Source organism: Oryx dammah, unplaced genomic scaffold (assembly GCF_014754425.2).
Source record: "Oryx dammah isolate SB20612 unplaced genomic scaffold, SCBI_Odam_1.1 HiC_scaffold_8, whole genome shotgun sequence".
NCBI classification, from domain to species: Eukaryota; Metazoa; Chordata; class Mammalia; order Artiodactyla; family Bovidae; genus Oryx; species Oryx dammah.
In genome coordinates, this window is record NW_024070192.1 from 6,803,492 (window position 1) to 6,822,011 (window position 18,520).

At 52.4% G+C, this 18,520-nt stretch overlaps 2 protein-coding genes across 4 annotated transcripts in view; one reads left to right on the top strand and one right to left on the bottom strand.

Moving 5' to 3' along the window:
* ARMC7 (armadillo repeat containing 7) overlaps window positions 1-17,283 on the top strand; it is a 32,666-nt gene extending 15,383 nt beyond the window's left edge. The window contains exons 2-4 of one of the 2 annotated variants that reach the window (XM_040244638.1): window positions 462-2,044; window positions 2,141-2,284; window positions 15,411-15,702. In XM_040244638.1, the coding sequence (XP_040100572.1) occupies window positions 1,954-2,044; window positions 2,141-2,284; window positions 15,411-15,490 (315 nt within the window). In that variant the 5' untranslated portion in view covers window positions 462-1,953 and the 3' untranslated portion in view covers window positions 15,491-15,702. Of the gene's footprint in view, window positions 1-461; window positions 2,045-2,140; window positions 2,285-15,410; window positions 15,703-15,725 lie in introns of those variants that run through there. The other variant, XM_040244636.1, reaches the window with a different exon arrangement.
* A 2-nt stretch (window positions 17,284-17,285) lies between these two features.
* Window positions 17,286-18,520, bottom strand: part of NT5C (5', 3'-nucleotidase, cytosolic) — a 1,984-nt gene continuing 749 nt past the window's right edge. The window contains exons 2-5 of one of the 2 annotated variants that reach the window (XM_040244619.1): window positions 18,343-18,443; window positions 18,201-18,261; window positions 17,740-17,854; window positions 17,286-17,627 (exon numbers count right to left, since the gene is read on the bottom strand). In XM_040244619.1, coding sequence (XP_040100553.1) covers window positions 17,446-17,627; window positions 17,740-17,854; window positions 18,201-18,261; window positions 18,343-18,443 — 459 coding nt within the window. In that variant the 3' untranslated portion in view covers window positions 17,286-17,445. Of the gene's footprint in view, window positions 17,628-17,739; window positions 17,855-18,107; window positions 18,262-18,342; window positions 18,444-18,520 lie in introns of both variants that reach the window. The other variant, XM_040244618.1, reaches the window with a different exon arrangement.

Consider the following 18,520-nt stretch of genomic DNA (forward strand, 5'->3'; position numbering starts at 1 on the left):
AGGCCCACTCTTGAAAACTGATTTCTTTTCAAGGAAAAAAGATAGTAAACATTTAGGATAGAGAACTTTGACCTCCTCTGCCTGCCCTCCCCCACTCCCTACCCTGGGCAAGAGTGGCAATCATTTCTGGGCAGAATTCCTTCAACAAATATTGAGGAGCTACTGTGTGTCACGCACGAGCTGGGCAGAGAGGAGTAAGACCTGGTCACAAAACCAAGGACTTAAAGAATTCTTCACAGAGGTGAGGGCCTCGGAAGCCTTAGTTCAGTTCAGGCACTCAGTCGTGTCCAACTCTGCGACTCCATGGACTGCAGCACATCAGGCTTCCCTGGCTATCTCCCAACTCCTGGAGCTTGCTCTAACTCATGTCCATTGAGTAGGTAATGCCATCCAGCCATCTCATCCTCTGTCATCCCCTTCTCCTGCCTTCAATCTTTCTCAGCATCAGGGGCTTTTCCAAGTAATGGAGGATGTGACAGCCCATCAGACTCCAGAACCCACACTTGGCTGATCCTGGGATTCCTCTAGAGGGTCTAGAGCAGTTCCTGACCACTGTGGGGTAGAGCCCACTTCTGTCCTGTCCCTAGGTCTTTACTGCTCTATCCAGACAGGAGCAGAGAAGCCCCCTGGCCACCTTGGGCTGAGATATACTTCCCCAGGTCGAATCAGCTCTCCTTAAAATGTGAAGGTTCTGGTGAGGGGCCTGGGGCCACTGTCCTGCAAGCAGCAGCCAGGGTCCCCAAGCCCCAGGTGTGTGCATAGGGCTGGGTCTGATCACAGGCACCTGAGCCCACCAGGTGGGGGCTGCTCCCAGTGGGACTGTGGCAAGCTGGAGTGTGGCAGTCACTTTGTCCTTGCGCAAGGCCCTTGCCCTCCAGAAACTCACAGCCTAAGCTGCTTCCACCCCACGTTTTCAAGCATGCTGGAGTCCAAGAGGGCCACCTTCCTCCCTGGTGCTCTGTCGCCTGACCCCTTCCTGAGAAACTGAGAAAGGCCTAGATAGGAGGGCTTCAGCATTCTGGGCTCCCCACAACCCAGAAAGCCACCAAAGTGGTGTTTCTGGGGTCCGATGGTGCTGCCCTGGGTGCGCCCCTCCACCTAGCAGGCTCAGGTCGGGACTGGGGAGCAGAGGATACCAGGCGCGTTGACTTGTTTTCATCTTGGCCTCGCCGCGGGCATACAGGGTCATAGTTCCCCCACCAGGGATCCAAGCGTGTCCCCTCCACTGGGAGCACAGAGTCTTAAGCACTGAACCACCAGGGAAGTCCTCACTGGGCTTTTGGGAAGAGCCGACCAGAAGGTAGTGTCAGAAGAGCCACGGAGGGGACACAAGGAGCAGACGCTCGCGTTTCCACGGCGACCCTTGATGGTGGAGGGGCGGGGACTGCGGCCCATCGCCAAGCGCGGGTGCATCCGAAGGTGCTTCTACCCCCACAGTCCCCCCCAGCACCTCTGAGCTCCTAAGGGCTCGCCTCAACACCACCGCAGGCTTCAGTCACCACTTCCATCAAGAGGCGGATCGCCGCCTGCAAGAGACAAAACGCTGGAAGCTGGCCCGCGCTCAGCGACGGCCCCGCCCCTCGCCCCTCGCCTCATCGCCCCGCCCCTTTGGCCCTTTGGGCGTGGCTAAGTGCCGCTTCCCCCGGAAGTCCGGAACCGAGCCGAACGTCCGGCCCAGCTGGGCGCTGGCCCGCCCTCATACGGCGAGAGAGTGGGTCCTTGGCTCCTGCTCCCCGACTTAGGTGTTCAGTCCCAACTCCTACGAGGTTCTGAGTCCCCACCGCGTCTCCCACAGCCCAGTCTCAGCTGCAAGCTGCTGGAGAGCCTGGAGCCAGGAAAGGAACTCGTTTCCCCTCCCCGGCCCCGCGGAGCCAGGTGGGGTCCTCGCCCCGCTCCCCAGCCTCGCCTTCCACACTCTCCCGCCCGCTCCCCGGGGCCCCTCGCCGCCCGCCCATGGCCCAGAAGCCGAAGGTGGACCCCCACGTCGGTCGGCTGGGGTACCTGCAGGCGCTGGTCACGGAATTCCAGGAGACGCAGAGCCAAGGTGAGTGTCTCGGGGTGGGGGGCAGGGGGGCTGGGCCGGGGTCCAGCCGCGACCACCGCCCCGACCCTGGCGCCACTGCCCGCTTCTCCATCGCAGACGCCAAGGAGCAAGTGTTGGCCAACCTCGCCAACTTCGCCTATGACCCCGGTAACTACCAGTATTTGCGGCAGCTGCAGGTCTTGGATTTATTCCTCGATTCGCTGTCGGAGGAGAATGAGACCCTGGTGGAGTTTGCTATTGGTAAGGATGGGGCGGTCTCCTAGGTGCCTGATGAGGTAACGAGTTAGAAGTGAGTTGTTGGGAAAGGGCTCTCTTAGGGCCTTACTTAGGCCGTCTCTCAGCAGCGAAGGCAGACTTTCGTAGTGTCTGTAATGCCTCCGGGGCTCACACAGCGTACAGGTTCACGGGTGGCTTGAGTCTGGCCTGGAACCCACGCCCAGGACCGTTTCTACCTGTCTACCTTCCCTCTCCCGTTAGAGGTAAGATCATAAATGGGAATGGATTGAAGCCCCTTGGAGGGGGGTGGGGGTAAAGTTGAGCGCTCTTTTAAAACCTCTTTATCTTAAATGTTTCACCATCAAGAGAAATAGCGTTCACTCGGAAGGGTCTCAGACCTATTGATTTATTCACACGACAGGTGTTTTTTGGGTGGGTACTGTGTGAGCAAAGTATTGTTCTAAATGCTGGTGAGATGGCCAACAAGTTGGGAAAAGAGCTTTGCCCTCAGGGAATTTACATTCTAGTAGAGAGAGACACATGGTTTACACACAAAAAAGCTGAGGCGCTGAAGGAAACAGGCTGATGAAGAAGAGCAAGGCAAGGAAGGGACTACTTCTGGTTTGGCCCTAGCTGGAAGGCACAGGCCAGGCCAAGACCCCAGAGCAGGAGGAGCCAGAAGGAAGGCTGATGTGGCACCATTGTGGTGAGTGAAGCCCAGAGTTGTACTAAATGAGAGAAAAGGATTTAGTGCTGCTAAATTAGAGAGCACCTCGCACCAGTTTACAGGGATTCAGATCTAGGCATTGGGCGGGAGTTTGGAGTTTATTCTGAGGGCAAACCAACATTCCTGGAACTTCCCTAGTGGTCCAACAACTAGGACTTTGCTTTTCCACTGTAGGGGCGGCGGGTTCCATCCCTGGTTAGGGAACTGCTGCTGCTGCTAAGTCACTTCAGTCATGTCTGACTCTTTGCAACCCCATAGATGGCAGCCTAGCAGGCTCTGCTGTCTCTGGGATTCTCCAGGCAAGAACACTGGAGTGGGTTGCCAGTTCCTTCTCCAATGCATGAAAGTGAAAAGGGAAAGTGAAGTCGCTCAGTCGTGTCCGACTCTTAGCAACCCCATGGACTGCAGCCTACCAGGCTCCTCCGTCCATGGGATTTTCCAGGCAAGAGTGCTGGAGTGGGGTGCCGTTGCCTTCTCTGGTTAGGGAACTGAGATCCTGCAAAAAGCAAACAAAACCAACATTCTTTTTGCAGCATGTGTCTTTTAGAAAGAACATTTCTCTCCATAGTGAAAGGAGTCTTATCTTCATAGGGAATGAACTTAATAATTCCATTGTCCCCAAATACCCAGTTAGGCAGACTTCTCTAATAGTTCCCAAGCGGACATTTTTTGTTGTTCTGTATAAACCAGGATCCGTGCTCTTAATCTGGTTGTTATGTTCCTTAGATCTCAATCTTTCGCTCTCTTTTAAAATAAACTTTGTATTTTATAACAGTAGAAAAATTGCAAAGGTAATACAGAGTTTCTATGTATACACACCGAGTTTCCTTATTGTTACCATCTTACATTAGTATGGTACACTTGTTAGAATTAATAAGCCAATAGCAATAGTCCTGTCTAACTCTTTGCAACCCCATGGGCTGTAGCCTGCCAGACTCCTCTGTCCATGGGATTTCCCAAACAAGAATACTGGAGTGGGTTGCCATTTCCTTCTCCAGGGGATCTTCCTGACCCAGGGATAGAACCTGCGTCCCCTGCACTGGCAGACAGATTCTTTACCACTGAGCCACCTGGGTACCCCTGTTACTAACTGAAGTCCATACTTTGTTCTGATTCCCTCAGTTTTTCCCTCATAACCTTTTACTATTTCAGGATTCCATCCAAGATCTTATGTTAGATTTAGGCTCCTTTGGGCTTTGCCGGTTTTAGACTTTTTCTTTTTGTGAATGACCTTGGCAGTTTTAAGGAGTACTGGTCAGGTATTTTGTAGGTTTTCCTTCAGTTGGGATTTGCCTGACATTTTTCTCGTTATTAGACTGGGATATGGGTATTGAGGAGGATGACCACAGAGGTAAATGGTAAAAGGCCATGATATATCTCCTCCAACTGAAGCTATTTTGGGAGGTAGATGGGGGTGCTTCCCATGTGGGATCTTAGTTCCCTGACCAAGGATTGAACCTATGCCCCCTGCAGTGGCAGTGTGGAGTGTTAACTGCTGGACCACTAGGGTCTCGACTCTGCAGAAAACTTTGCTAAAAAGAGCAGTCAGCCAAGGCAAGTTTTTATAGGATCAGGAAGCACCTTTCCCAAGGCAGGAGACCTCTGAGATCCCAGCCCACTGAGCTGGAGGCTCCCAGGGTGGGTAACCAAGCCCTGGACCCAGAGTCCACGGTCCCCGCTTCACTTTGTAGCTGATCCTTGTGGATGAGTCCTATCTCTTCTGAGCTTTGTTTCCTAATCTGAGCCTTGCCTGCCTCGCAGGACTGCTATGGGGAGCAGAGCTGTTGTGTCTGTGTGTCTGTGAAGGCACTTGGTCTACAGTCGTTTGTATCTTTATCACCAGTTTTCCTCTTCACGGCCGCTTTTTCTTTCTCTTTTTCTCCTCCTTCCTAAGGTCTCCAGTCCCAGGAGCAACAGCTTTCTTAGCATTGAATCCCTCCATGGGGTCTTCTGCAGATGAAATTTCTTTTTTATTTATTGTGCATAAATTGGAAGTCCCAGTGGTGCTTAGAAGCATATTTTGTTACTTTTTGTTTCCTTTCCTGTTAATATCTGTGGCGCTTCATGTGGCGCTACACTGTCAGTGATTATTCTGTGCTGTGCTTTGTAGCTTTGAATCTTTTCTCTCTGGTGGCAGGTCTGAGATTGATCTCCATGAGGTCAGAATGCTTTGCTTATGTTTGTCTTGAATGCTTAGACTTTTTGGTCTGGAAAGGGGATGGGGCGAGTGCACGCACGCAGAGTCTTACCCCTGACTTGGGGCTGGCGCCCTGAATGAGGCTAATTCTGGAACAACTACTAGGTAAGATTGCCCACGGCCACGGTTTGGCAGAATCAAACCGAGTGTTGGTTTGTTGGTGCGGAAGAGAGTGAGTTTGGTAGGAGCAGGGCTTTGGGGTCAGGCAGGCTTGGGTTCCAGTCCTCACTCCGCAACTTAACTCTGGGCACGTGACTTTCCTTCTCCCATTGTCAGTCAGGTGAGCAGGATCAATACCTGCCTCACAGAGTTGTTGATAATTAAATGAGCTAAAGTGCCTCAGACCACCTGACCTGCCTCTTGAGAAATCTGTATGCAGGCCAGGAAGCAACAGTTAGAACTGGACATGGAACAACAGACTGGTTCCAAATAGGAAAAGGAGTCTGTCAAGGCTCTATATTGTCACCCTGCTTATTTAACTTATATGCAGAGTACATCATGAGAAATGCTGGACTGGAAGAAACACAAGCTAGAATCAAGATTGCCGGTAGAAATATCAGTAAACTCAGATATGCAAATGACACCACCCTTATGGCAGAAAGTGAAGAAGAACTAAAAAACCTCTTGATGAAACTGAAAGAGGAGAGTGAAAAAGTTGGCTTAAAGCTCAACATTCAGAAAACGAAGATCATGGCATTGGGTCCCATCACTTCATGGGAAATAGATGGGGAAACAGTGTCAGACTTTATTTTTTGGGGGCTCCAAAATCACTGCAGATGGTGACTGCAGCCATGAAATTAAAAGACGCTTACTCCTTGGAAGAAAAGTTATGACCAACCTAGATAGCATATTGAAAAGCAGAGACATTACTTTGCCGACTAAGGTCCGTCTAGTCAAGGCTATGGTTTTTCCAGTAGTCATGTATGGATGTGAGAGTTGGACTGTGAAGAAGGCTGAGCGCCGAAGAATTGATGCTTTTGAACTGTGGTGTTGGAGAAGACTCTTGAGAGTCCCTTGGACTGCAAGGAGATCCAACCAGTCCATTCTGAAGGAGATCAACCCTGGGATTTCTTTGGAAGGAATGATGCTAAAGCTGAAGCTCCAGTACTTTGGCCACCTCATGCGAAGAGTTGACTCATTGGAAAAGACTCTGATGCTGGGAGGGATTGGGGGCAGGAGAAGAAGGGGACGACCGAGGATGAGATGGCTGGATGGCATCACGGACTCGATGGACGTGAGTCTGAGTGAACTCCGGGAGTTGGTGATGGACAGGGAGGCCTGGCGTGCTGCGATTCATGGGGTCGCAAAGAGTCAGACACGACTGAGCGACTGAACTGAACTGAAAGTGCCTGCAGCTGCATGCATGGTCTGCTATCCAGACCCCTTTGAGGGTAAGCAGTTCCCTCATCTCCCAGAGACTGAAGTGAGATAGTGTCTCATGACCTATCTGTTTCAGGGATTTGTTCCCTCTGGAAAAGCATCGCTGAGTGATAGGAAAAGGTGTGAAAGTTGACCCCTAGCCGCACAGTGGGTGTCCGGGCGGTATTAGGAGGACGTACCCCTGGATGACGGGCACTGGTCAGGCCAGAGCCACCCTTGTTTGGGTTGGGGCATGGAAAGTGGGTGGATTATCAGGAACCAGATGCAAAGCCAGAATCTCAGTAAACACTCAGATGAGTGAAGGATTCTGAGCTCATGCCCCAGATAAAACCTCTGGCAGGCTGTGGCATCAGTTTGAGAGCATTGGCCTGAAGCACCACTGGTTGATTCTCAGTCTTACCGGCTGTGTGTGCACACCTGCCCCATTCTAGATGTTGTGTGGAGATGTAAACAAGCCAAGAGATAACTCTCTTTTTCCATGAAAACTGAATCCTAGGATTCTGTGATACACAGAATACTGACAGTTTTGTTACCAAAACAGTTCAAGTATGAGGCACCTCCCACAATTCAGCTTAAATCCTTTTTCCTGTGTTCTACTTCTTGCAATACTCGTAGCTGCCACCAGATGGTGGTGGTGTACTGAAAAAGACTGGTGGGTGACTCCTGCGGCTCCTCTCTGGAAAACAGTATCTAGTGTAATTGAAGGGAGGCACGCCGCCGATCCAGCAGTTACATTCACAGAGCATCCAGCAGTTACATTCACAGAGCTAGGTTCAGGCACGTGTAGACACACAGGCAGAAATGTCACCAGCAGTATTGTCTGCAATAGCCCCAGCCTGCAAACAGTCAACACTGGGATGAATATCAATATTGTGGATATTCATACTTAGCAAGGTAAATGAACAGTCTGCACAGCTCCATGCAGTTATCTTGCAAACATAATGGTAAGCACATGATGCTAGACACATAATAATATGTACAGCATGATTCCATTTCTATAAAGTCCAAAAAGAGGCAGAACTGAATTATAGTGTTTAGCAGGGAGTGTGTGGTTAAAAAAAAAAATTATTTGGAAGATCCTGAGAACTCCCTGGTGGTCCCGTGGTTACGACTCGGTGCTTTCACTCTCGTGGCCTAGGTTCAATCCCTGATGGGAGGACTAAGATCCACAAGCCACACAGGAAATAGAAGGCCCTGTTTATTACAAGTCAGGAAGGGGTTCACCTCTGAGAGGAAGAGAATCCAATCAGAAAAGCATGTGCAGAGGCCCTGGACTGCTGACTATGCCTCAGTCCTTGGCCTCAGTGACATGGGCACTTTGGTCCTCACTGTTCACCTCTGCCTCTGTGTGCCGGCCCTTTCTCTGTGTGTGGGTTGCAGGTGTGCCCGGGGCTGTTAACGGGCGTGCCTGGTCTACGTCTACTGGGTGCCAGAGAGGGGTCTTAACATCTAATCCTCTCTGCCCGTTTTACTGATGAAGAAACTCAGGCTTAGAGAAATGGAGTTGCTTGTTCTGCTGCTCACTTCACTCTGCAGGGGCGTTCCTGGGATTTTTAGCTAGCTCCGCCCACCACAGAGCCCTCGCTCCATCCGGCGAACTCTGGGGTCCCTGGGGAACCTTCTTCTCTCATTGGTCCTTTAGGGTCCTAGGATCACACATCTTTCAGCTTAAACAAACAAACAAAACTCCCCAGCCCGACACTAGTTACAGGAAAGAGCTGAAGTCGAGGTTCCCATCCCATCACTTCCTCGAGCGCCACCTGGGAAGGCTGACTCCGGGCACCTCTGCCCTCCCCGCTTCCTTTCAGGTCTGGGCACAAAGCAGGGTGTGTCTGTTTGTTTTATTCATGTATGTGAATATATAATGGATTCACCTGGTACAGAGTTCAAAAGGGCAGGTGGTAAACTGTAACAGTCTGTAGCCTTTTCTGGAGGCAGCCACTGTTACCAGTTTCTTGTGTATCCTCCCAGAGATATTTGCAGGATTTATAAACAAATATGTATATGTCTGTATGTATACTGTGTATACATTGTATGTCTTACACATACCTGTAGTATACTATATCTGTATTCCGTTCCCCCCCACTTTTAAAAATTTATTTGGCTGTGCTGGGTCTTAGTTGTGGCATCTGGGATCTACTTCCCTGACAGGGATCCAGTTACAGGCCCCTGCATTGGGAGCTCTGACTCTTAACCACTGGGCTACCAGGGAAGGCCCTTAAAAAAAAAACAAAACAGGAAAAAACTTAGCGCCGCCTATTGGCACACGTGCAGTGTCAGCCCTTAAAGAGCGGCCTGATGTGAGCAGTGCACGACGTCCTCAGCGTGGCGGGACTGAGGTCCAGCCGGCTCCTGAGGATGGCCTTCTAGGTTGTTTCCATTTTGCTCTTGCAGGCGGTGCTGCTTATTTGTATATCATTTCTCACTTGCCGGAATGGCCCTGTATAATAAAATTATAGAATTGAAGTCTAGGTCAGAAACGCAAAAGGCCATGATTTAAAAAAAATTTTTTTTTAGATTATACAAAACAGATCCCTCAAGTGAAAAGTGTATCACCCTGTGTTTTTAGAGAAGTCTCGCTACCATCCTGGTCCGTTCCTCTCTGTTCCCCTCTCATGGAATCAACAGATGTGAGCATGTACGTATGTGTATATTTGTCTGCTGCCTGCTTACACATAATAGTAGCTTTCTCTGTATGCTGTTCGCTCCTTGCGTGTCCGTCCTGAAATGTCAGAGAGAACCATTCTCAAGATAACGTGTGTGTGAGAGTCAGTTCAGTCGTTCAGTTGTGTCCAATTCTTTGCGACCCCGAGGACTGCAGCACGCCAGGCCTCCCTGTTCATCACCAACTCCCGGAGTTTACTCAAACTCATGTCCATTGAGTTGGTGATGCCATCCAACCATCTCATCCTCTGTTTTCCCCTTCTCCTGCTTTCAGTCTTTCCCGGTATCAGGGTCTTTTCAGATGAGTCAGTTCTTCACATCAGGTGGCCAAAATATCGGAGTTCCAGCTTCAGCATCAGTCCTTCCAGTGAATATTCAGGACTGATTTCCTTTAAGACGGACTGGTTGTGTCTGTGTATGCACGCTTAGTTGCTCAGTTGTGTCTGACTCTGTGTCCCCATGGACTTCCAGGCTCCTTTGTCCGTGGGATTCTCCAGGCAAGAATACTAAGTGGGTTGCCATTCCCTTCTCCAGGGGATCTTCCCAACCCAGGGTTGAACCCAGGTCTGTCCGATTGCAGGCGGATTCTTTACCATCTGTGCCACCAGGGAAGACCGACTCAAGATACTGGGTTGGCCAAAAAGTTCATTTGGGTTTTTCCACAAGGTGTTAACGGAAAACATGGGACTTCCCTGTGGTCCAGTGGCTAAGACTCTGAGCTCCCAAATGCAGGGTACCAGGGTTCAGTCCCTGGTTGGGGAACTAGATTCCACATGCTGCAACTAAAGAACTAAAGCTCTCACATGATGCAACTGAAGAATTAAAAGATCCCACATGCCACAACTAAGACCAGGCAGAGCCAAAAAGAAAAAGATGTTATGGAAAACATAACATGTTACAAACATTTTGACCAATCCAATACTAAAGTTAAACCCTGAAACAAATAGTCCCCAGTGAAGATTTTAACTTGGGATTGACTGCAGCCAGCCTCATGCCCTGGGGCAGGCGGGTACTCAGATGCAACCGCTCCAGCCAGTGTCTCCAAGGACTTGCCCCACCCTCCAAGGCGCCAGGTGCAGGCTCAGCACGCCCTCCCTCGATCTCCAGGACAGTCCTTAGGCCCTCCTGTCCCTCCCAGCACCAGTGCCTGCTTGCTGTATGACTTGAGATCCCCTGCCTGACCTCTCTGAGCTGCCAGCTTTCTCCTCCCAGGTGGCATCTGGGAGTTCTTTGCCTCTCCTGGGGCTTTCTGGGGCTCCCGTCTAGACGGGCCCTGCCTTTGCCCCTTGTTCTCTTTCTGCCTTGCCTGGTTTGTCCAAAACATGTTCATCCACCAGTCAGAACTTGTTCTCCTTTTTGTGTGGTAACCAGTCTTTAAATTGCAGCAGGATCAGCATACAGTGAGTTGCACACGGTGTGTCAGTTTGATATATTTTTTTTTTTGGCTGCACCACATGGCATGGGGGATCTTAGTTCCCCAACCAGGGATTGAGACCTGAGACCCCTGCAGTGAAAGTGTGGATTCTTAACCAGTGGACCACAGGGAAGTCCCAGATTGATGATTTTTCAATTCATTAAAGTGTATGTACATCTATGTAACCAGCACTTAAATCAAGATACAGAATATTACCATCTCTCCGAAAGGATCCCTCATACCCTCTGCTGGTTAGTGTCTTCCACCCTCAGGTAGCCACTGTTCTAACCTTTAGCCCCGTGGATTTGTTTTGCCTGTTTTAGAACTTCATGTAAGTGGACTGGTTCAGGCTTCTTTGAGTTGAGTCTCTGGGTTTTTTTCACTCAACGTAATGTTTCTGAGGTCCATGTAAATTGTTGCAGTATCAGTAGCTCCTGTCTTTGTATGAATAGGCCCCAGGTTGTTCATCCAGCCCTCCACTGGTGGAGCTCTGAGTTATTTCTTTAGAGCCTTTATGAGTAAAGCTGCTATGATAATCTTAAAGACTTTATTTGTTTGTGGCTGTGCTGGATCTTCCTTGCTCCCCGGGCTTTTTTCTAGTTGCGCTGAGCAGGGACTACCCTCTAGCTGCTGTGCGAGAGCTTTTCGTTGCAGTGGCTTCTTAGGTTGTGGAGCTCCAGGGCCTGCAGGCTTCGGTAGCTGTGGCTCGAGGGCTCAGTAGTTCCAGCTCCGCACTCCAGAGCACAGGCCCAGTAGCCGTGGTGCATGGGCTTATTTGCCCCCCAGTGTGTGGAATCTTCGCAGATCAGGACTGAATCCGTGTCTTCCGCATTGGCGGGAGGATTCCTTACCACTGAGCCACGAGGGAAGCCCGTCCTGATCGTTTCTCTGCAAGTTTTCTTGTATACGTCAGGTACTCATTTGTCTCAGGTAGATTTCTTATAGTAGATGTATGTACTTTTTTCTCAGACCTGGGTGGAAGTGGAATTGCTGAGTCACAGGGTAGATGCATGGGCTCCGCGGGTGTCTTAGTGGTAAGGAATCTGCCTGCCAGTGCGGGAGACGCAGGAGATGTGGGTTTGACCCACAGGAAGGCCCCCTGGAGGAGGAAACGGCAGCCCACTCCAGTATTCTGGCCTGGAAAGTTCCACGGACGGAAAAGCCTGGTGGGCTACGTCCATGGGGTCGCAAAGAGTCGGACACAACTGAGTTTGCATGTGCATTCGTGTACACACAGACACACACATCCCCACACACACGGCAGATGTATGTTCAACTCTATCAGAAGCTACCAGATAGTTTTCCAGCTAATTACGGCGTGTGCGCTCCTCACCACCAGCGCACGAGAGTTCCAGTGGCTCCGCCAGCACTTACTATTGTCAGTCTTTTTTTGTTTTCCGTTATGACGGGTGTATAGGGGCCTCTTGCTTTGGTTTTAATTTTCATTTCTCTGATAAGGAATGTTGGGCACATTTTCATATATTGGCCCTTTTGTGCAGGTTGTCGAAGTCTTTTGCTCATTCTTTTTTTTTTTTATTGTGTTGTTCATCTTTTGCTGATATGAAAGAGTTCTTTAAATATGCTGGATATGAGTTCTCTGTCAGAATCTATGAATATTTTCTTCTTTTGCTCTTTTCCTTTTTTTCCCCCTTCTTTGGTATGAAGAAAAGAAGCGAAGGTGGTGAGGAGAGGGCCTCTTAGGGAGGGGAACTGATTAGGGTGGTCAAGGAAGGCTCTGAGAAGAGGTAACATCTTGTTGGACCTTTTTTTTTTGGCTGCACTGCATGGTTTTCGGGGTCTCAGTTCCCCGAGCAGGATTAAACCTGGGCCCACAGCTGTGAGAGCACAGAGTCCTGAGCACTGGATGGTCAGGGAATTCTCTGGACTTGTTTTTTATTTTTGTTTTTTTGCAATTTTATGACACATTTGGTGTCCTTTTTTCCTCCTTAAACTTATATAGCAGCATTTCCCCCCATTACACGTTTTTTTTAAAACGTGATTTTTAGAACTGTATAATGTTTCATCATATGGATGTACCCTACTTTCTTTAACCAGTTTGCTATTGTTGGGCCTTCTTTAGGAAGCTTCCAGGCTTCATGTTGCTCTTTTTCTATAGCCCTCCTTAGTTCTTCAGGGCCAGTGCACAGAGGTGGGCTCCGAGGAAAATTCACAGCAGCTGCGGCTTCTCTTCCGCTCTTTGGGGGTCTTTTGGCTCCTTCTCGGGCACTCCTGCTCAGCCTTTTTAATCCCTGAAGCCCTTCTCTTTCCAGGCTTTCACTGCTCTTTTTCATCTTCCACGGTCGCTGCCAGCAAGGCCGAGGGGCCTGAAGAATTCCCTGCCTGGGGTGGGGACTCAGCAGCCGGTGAGTGCTGGCAGCCCCCTGATCCATCCCTGGAGGCTTCCCAGGCCTGTAAATGGGGAGCAGGTGTGGTTGGCTGTTGGGAGGCCGCCTCCCGTGCCCATTCTCCTGCAGATGCCCTCTGATTATCCCGAGTGGCAGAGCCCTGCCCAGGCACACTTGGGCACGATGATGACTCACCAGCTCGGAGAGTGACTTGGGCTTTTCAAGGTATCACCCTTGAGGGCAGAGATAAGTCCTGTCCTCTACCCCTGAGCTGAGTCCGCAGTGTGGGTAGGAGGCTGCAGTTCCACTCGGAGCTCAGAAGAGATGGTGCCAATGTATGCGAGAAGCCGGGGTCCTGTGGGAGTGTTTCCACTTGTCCCCATGCCAGGCTGAGCCTGGTGTCCGCCCATGATAGGATTAGTTGTTCTCGTGGCTTCTACAGGGACACCCTTTATCCCGGGAGTGGCAGCGGGCTCCCCATCTTCTAAGACTTTGGACAAGTTACTCAATGGCCTCAGCTTCTTTTTGGCAAGTGGGTGTGGTGGTGACTCTTGCTCCGTGGGGTTCACTTATGTGCCCAGCATGTTTGTGCCCAGCAAGAATGCACAGTTACAGGCCCCCAGGATTCAGAGGTAAATGACTACCGTGTGGTGCCCAGTGATGGGGACAGACCGCAAGTAAAGAGGGTGGTGGGAAGGGAGGCCCCAGGCTGTGCTAAGGGCTCCTCCACTGGAGTGACCTGAGAGGTGGGCAGGGACCCTGCATCAGTGCCTCCCCTGGGGCCGCCCCTCAGAGGCCCCCTGTCGGTGAGACCCCAGAACTGCAGATGGCCCAGGTGGGCAGGGTCTCGGGGAGCCGTCCGGTCCAGCCTCCCACCCCTGTGCAGTGCAGCCATTTCCTGCTGCTCGCCACTTTACAGTCCTTCTAACAAATGTTTGTAGAGCGCGCCCTGTACCAGGCACCCTGGACGTGGTGGGAATAAGACAGCCTGGGTCTTGACCTCTGGGAGTGTATCCTTCTAGTGGGGCTCAGCAGTCAGCGAGCAAGAAAAAGCCATGGGGATCCGTCTAAGTTCTAAGCATGCGAAGAGAATGAAACAAGGTGATGAGGGAAGGGCCTGGATGTGGCAGGGTGTGGCTTACGTGGTGGTCCAGGAAAACCTCACTGTCCAGGGAGCAGTGACGTGCTGGTTACCGGCAAGAGCGTGTCAGGACTTCCCTGGTGGTCCAGTGGTGAGAGCTTCCACTGCATGGGGGGCATGGTTCAATCTCTGCTTAGGCACTTAAGATCCTGCATGCCACATAGCATGGCCAATGAAAGAAAAAAGAACAGAAAAAAAACAAGAGGGTGGCAACATGTGAAGATCCTAGAAGGGAGTGTGAACTTTATTCCAGGTGCAGTGGGAAGTCCCTGGAGGTTGAGTGGATGGAACCTTTATGAGCTTCCCTTCAGCGGGACCCAAACTGACCCAGGTACTGCTCAGGAGCAGGTGGCTGAGCCTGGAGGAGGAGGAGGTCTTCACCAGCCCTGCCCCCTACCTCGCTGCGCCTGTCCCCTCTTGCTGGGAAAGATGTCCGGATTGGATTTGAGGCTGCAAGAAGCCAGAGCCTCTCCCAGTTTCTAGAGACGCAGGTGAAGTGGGTGGGCTGTCAGTCACTCCTCATTGGCTGCGCGGGGCTGGGCGCGGTGTTATGCAAATAAACTAGAAGCTGGTCTTCTGTTTGGAGTAGGAACCCAAGGGTAGGGGTGCCCTGACGGCAGGAAGCTCACCCAGGAGCCACAAGAAGTCAGCTTCCCACACCCAGGGCTCTGGGCTGACGGGAGAGTACAAGGTCTGGCCACACTACGTGAGCGGTGGTGGGCTCTTCGATCCAGAACCACAGGTCTCTTCACTCTGTCCTTTTCTCTTTTCCCCCAGAATCCTAGCAACAGTGATGGGTTGGGGGCGGGGTGGTGGTGGCAGTGGATGATATTTAACCTCTTAATTGTGTTATATCCATAAAATGGTAAAAGGCTGGACTGCATGGCTGTTAAATGATGCCATGATTGTAGATGTATTGGCGTGGAGAGGTGTTCACAGGACATGGTTAAATAAAAGCAACTGGCTTACAAAACAGTAAGCAGAGGATCACATTGTTGTCAAGTATATGGAGTCAAATATTTAAATATTGTGGGATGAAAAGCAAATATTAAATGGGTGGTAGGATTGAGATGCTTTATACTTTGCTTTCTTGACAGTTTTATTGCGGTATAACTGACGTGATAAACTTTACGTAAGTAAAGGGGGCAGCTTGATACGTTTTGACGTATGTACACCTGTGAAACAATCACCTTACATATGTGTGCGTGTATGTATCTGTGTGCATATATGTGCATGTGTGCATATATGTATTGTGGTCATGCCACATCTTGTGGGATCTTAGTTCCCCAGCCAGGGACTGAACCAGGCCCTCAGCAGGGAAGGCGTGGAGCCCTAACCTCGGACCACCAGAGAGTTCCCTGAAAGCACTGAACTGGCTGAACCGAGAGGGACAAGGTTCAGTGCCCAACTCCAGAAGGCTGGGCCGTGGCAGGCAGGCCTGCCTGGAACCTTGAAAGGGAGGGCTGGAGATCCGGTGCGCTTCTGGTCCCTTGTCCCCGGGCCAGCTTCTCAGGGGCCCGGCCCTTCCCTGGGACTTCGTGGGGAGAGGGCGGAGGAGGCCCAGGGCTGAGGCCTGAGTCCGCTTGCTCTTCCCCAGGCGGCCTCTGCAACCTGTGTGCCGATAGGGCCAACAGGGAACACATCCTGCAGGCGGGGGGCATCCCCCTCATCGTCAACTGCTTGTCCAGCCCCAGCGAGGAGACCGTGCTGTCCGCCGTGACCACGCTCATGGGCCTGGGCGCGCCCGGCGCGCGCCGCCACCCCGAGCTGACGGCCCGGCCCGTGGTCCAGTGCATGCTGCGCTTCTCCCTGTCGGCCAGCGCCCGGCTCCGAAACCTGGCCCAGATCTTCCTGGAAGACTTCTGCTCCCCCAGCCAGGTGGCTGAGGCCCGCAGCTGGCAAGCGGATGCCGCCCTGGGGATCCCCCTGCCGAGGACGGAGGCCCCACAGCAGCCCTGACCCGCTGCCCTCTGGGCGAGACTGAAACCCTGGTGGGGCTCCGGGAGAGGTGGCGGCAGCGCGCCCTCCGGTAACGGCGCGCGCTTGGCCCTTTTCAAAGTGCGTTTTCTCGGCATGGCAGGTATTTGCACTGTGATGAAAGGCCCAGACTCAGGAAGCCAGGCCTTGAGACGCGTGGATGGGGAAGTTGAAGATGCTGCCGTTTTCACGGGCCGCTGCTCTCAACCTCGTTGAGAGGCCCTCGTGCTGGCCCACCCCCGCCGGGTCTCACCCTGGTGGTCCCTGGACTCGGAGGCTTCGCAGAAGGTGTTTCTCCTGAGGAACAGTTGGGCCTGGAGCTTGGAATTGCCTGAGCTTGAGGAAGGAAGCATTTTCCCCTAACAGAGGTGTCTGGAGTCATTTTGAGATAAAGAAATGAGAAGCCTTGTTGTTCAAAGTATATCATGGCTCCGGGAAGCTGAGGGCGGTGTTGTGCCCTCGTCTGTGGAGGCTGGGTACCTGCCCCACAAGCTCTCCAGGCTGGGCGTTCGGCCTGGCGGATGCTGCCCCTGAGAACTCTCTGGCTTAACTGTTGACCCGCACAGACCTGTCAGCCAGACGCCACGGTAGGGCGCCTCAAAGACCGGAGCACGCCCCGTGCTGTTGAGAGTCCAGCCCAGTGACTGTTACCGTGGCCATGAGGGTGGTGACACATCAGAGGACAGGCACGGACTCTGAGTGGTGTCTCCTCCCCACGGTCCCTGCTTGGAAGCCCTGGCCCGCCTTCTCTGCCATCAGGGTTAGTGAGGTGGGGTGCTGTGCCTGGAAGCACGTCTGGGGCTCAGGCGGGCCTCAGGGATGCAAGTAAGAGGCCTGCTGAAGGGAGAGGGGACCAGATGCTGACATACAGCGCAGGGCCCAGAGTCCAGGGTACACCGCTCAGCATGGAGGAAGGGGTGTGGGCCCCTGTGGAAAGCTGGGGTTCAGGAGCAGGGGAAAGTCCTGGCCCCGCTTAAGCTTGACCTCTTACATGACCAAGGAAAGGCGGCTCCGAGAGGAACGGTGTCCAGGTGGACCTGGAGGTGGGCGGATTATGGGACTAATGGACTAAAGGAGCCCAGAGAGAGGGAGGGGAAGGCCTCCTCGTCGGCCTGTATTCTCACTACCCTCCGGAGGGTCCTGGCCCTTCCCTTTCCCAAATAAAAGGCCTTAAGAGAGCAGTGAGCCGAAGTGTTTTATTTAAAAGGTGCGTGTTCTCCCAGCGCGTTTCTGGCCAGCACGGTGCTGAGGGGTCACCGCTGCCAGGCTGCATGGGGACCCGGTCCTGCCTGGCTTCCCTGCCCGTCTGCCTCGCCCTCCTCCAGCCGCTGTCTGCGGCCTCATTGCTGGGGCAGCTCCAGGCCGCCCAGGTCCAGTGGCAGGGCTCTCCGCTTGCTGTCTATAATCTCCCTCCAGTTGTCGCTCCAGGAGCTCAGCCGTCTCCGAGGTGGGCTCAGGGCCAGGTGCTGGTTGTGGCAGCAGGTGAACAGGATGTGCTCCCAGCTGGGGGTCTCCTCTTGGCCTGGGAGGCGGAGACAGGGAACCCGAAGTCCCTAATCTGGTTATCTGTACTCCCTCCCCCTAATCCCAGCAGGCCAGATGCCTGGAGGCTGCTAAGGAGAAAGGCTCCCCACCTTTAATGACCTCCTTGTCATCAATGAGTAGGTCCCCTGAGATCACGGTCTTGTCCCTCGTCAAGATAATGCGCTCCACAAACTGGGGTCCCAGGTGCTTCTCCACCCAGCGGTACTGTGAGGTGGGCACAGGGTCAGTAGGGCAAGATAGGCCCCTGAACTCAGGGCCAGTAGGTGTGAGGGAGGGTCTACAGCTTGTGAGAGACACCCCTCCACAACCCCCCCACCCCCCGGCCAAACTTTCTGTTTCTGCTGGTGTGTTGGTTTTTTTTTTTTTTTTTGGCTGGGCCATACAGCATGTGGGATCTCAGTTGCCAGACCAGGGACTGAACCCGTATCCCCTTGTATTGAGAGCCCAGAGTCTTAACCGCTGAACTGCCAGGGAAGTCCCCCATGGTTTCTTTTAACAAATCAGAACTTAGGAAGCTAAGTTTGCCTGTGGAGCGCTGGGGCAGCCGCACCTTCTCGGGCACACAGGGGTCATAATTCATCAGAGGGGTGGTGCAGATGAAGACCTGGGTGCTGCCAGGAGGGGGCACGATTAGACGCGGTGGTGCCCGCCCCTGCCCCCCCAGCCCCCACTCCCTCGCCGCCCTTCCTCACTCCTGCATTTCATTCATCTCTCGCAAGGCTTCCAAGGCTCCAGGGATGGGCTCCAAGTCTAGGAAAAAGCCTGGGGCTTCATACACACTGGCCACTTTGTCCTAAAAGATACAGCGTTCCCGTCCTGGCTCTGCTCGCAGCAGACCTCAAGCCCCCTCACCACACACCTACCCCCGCC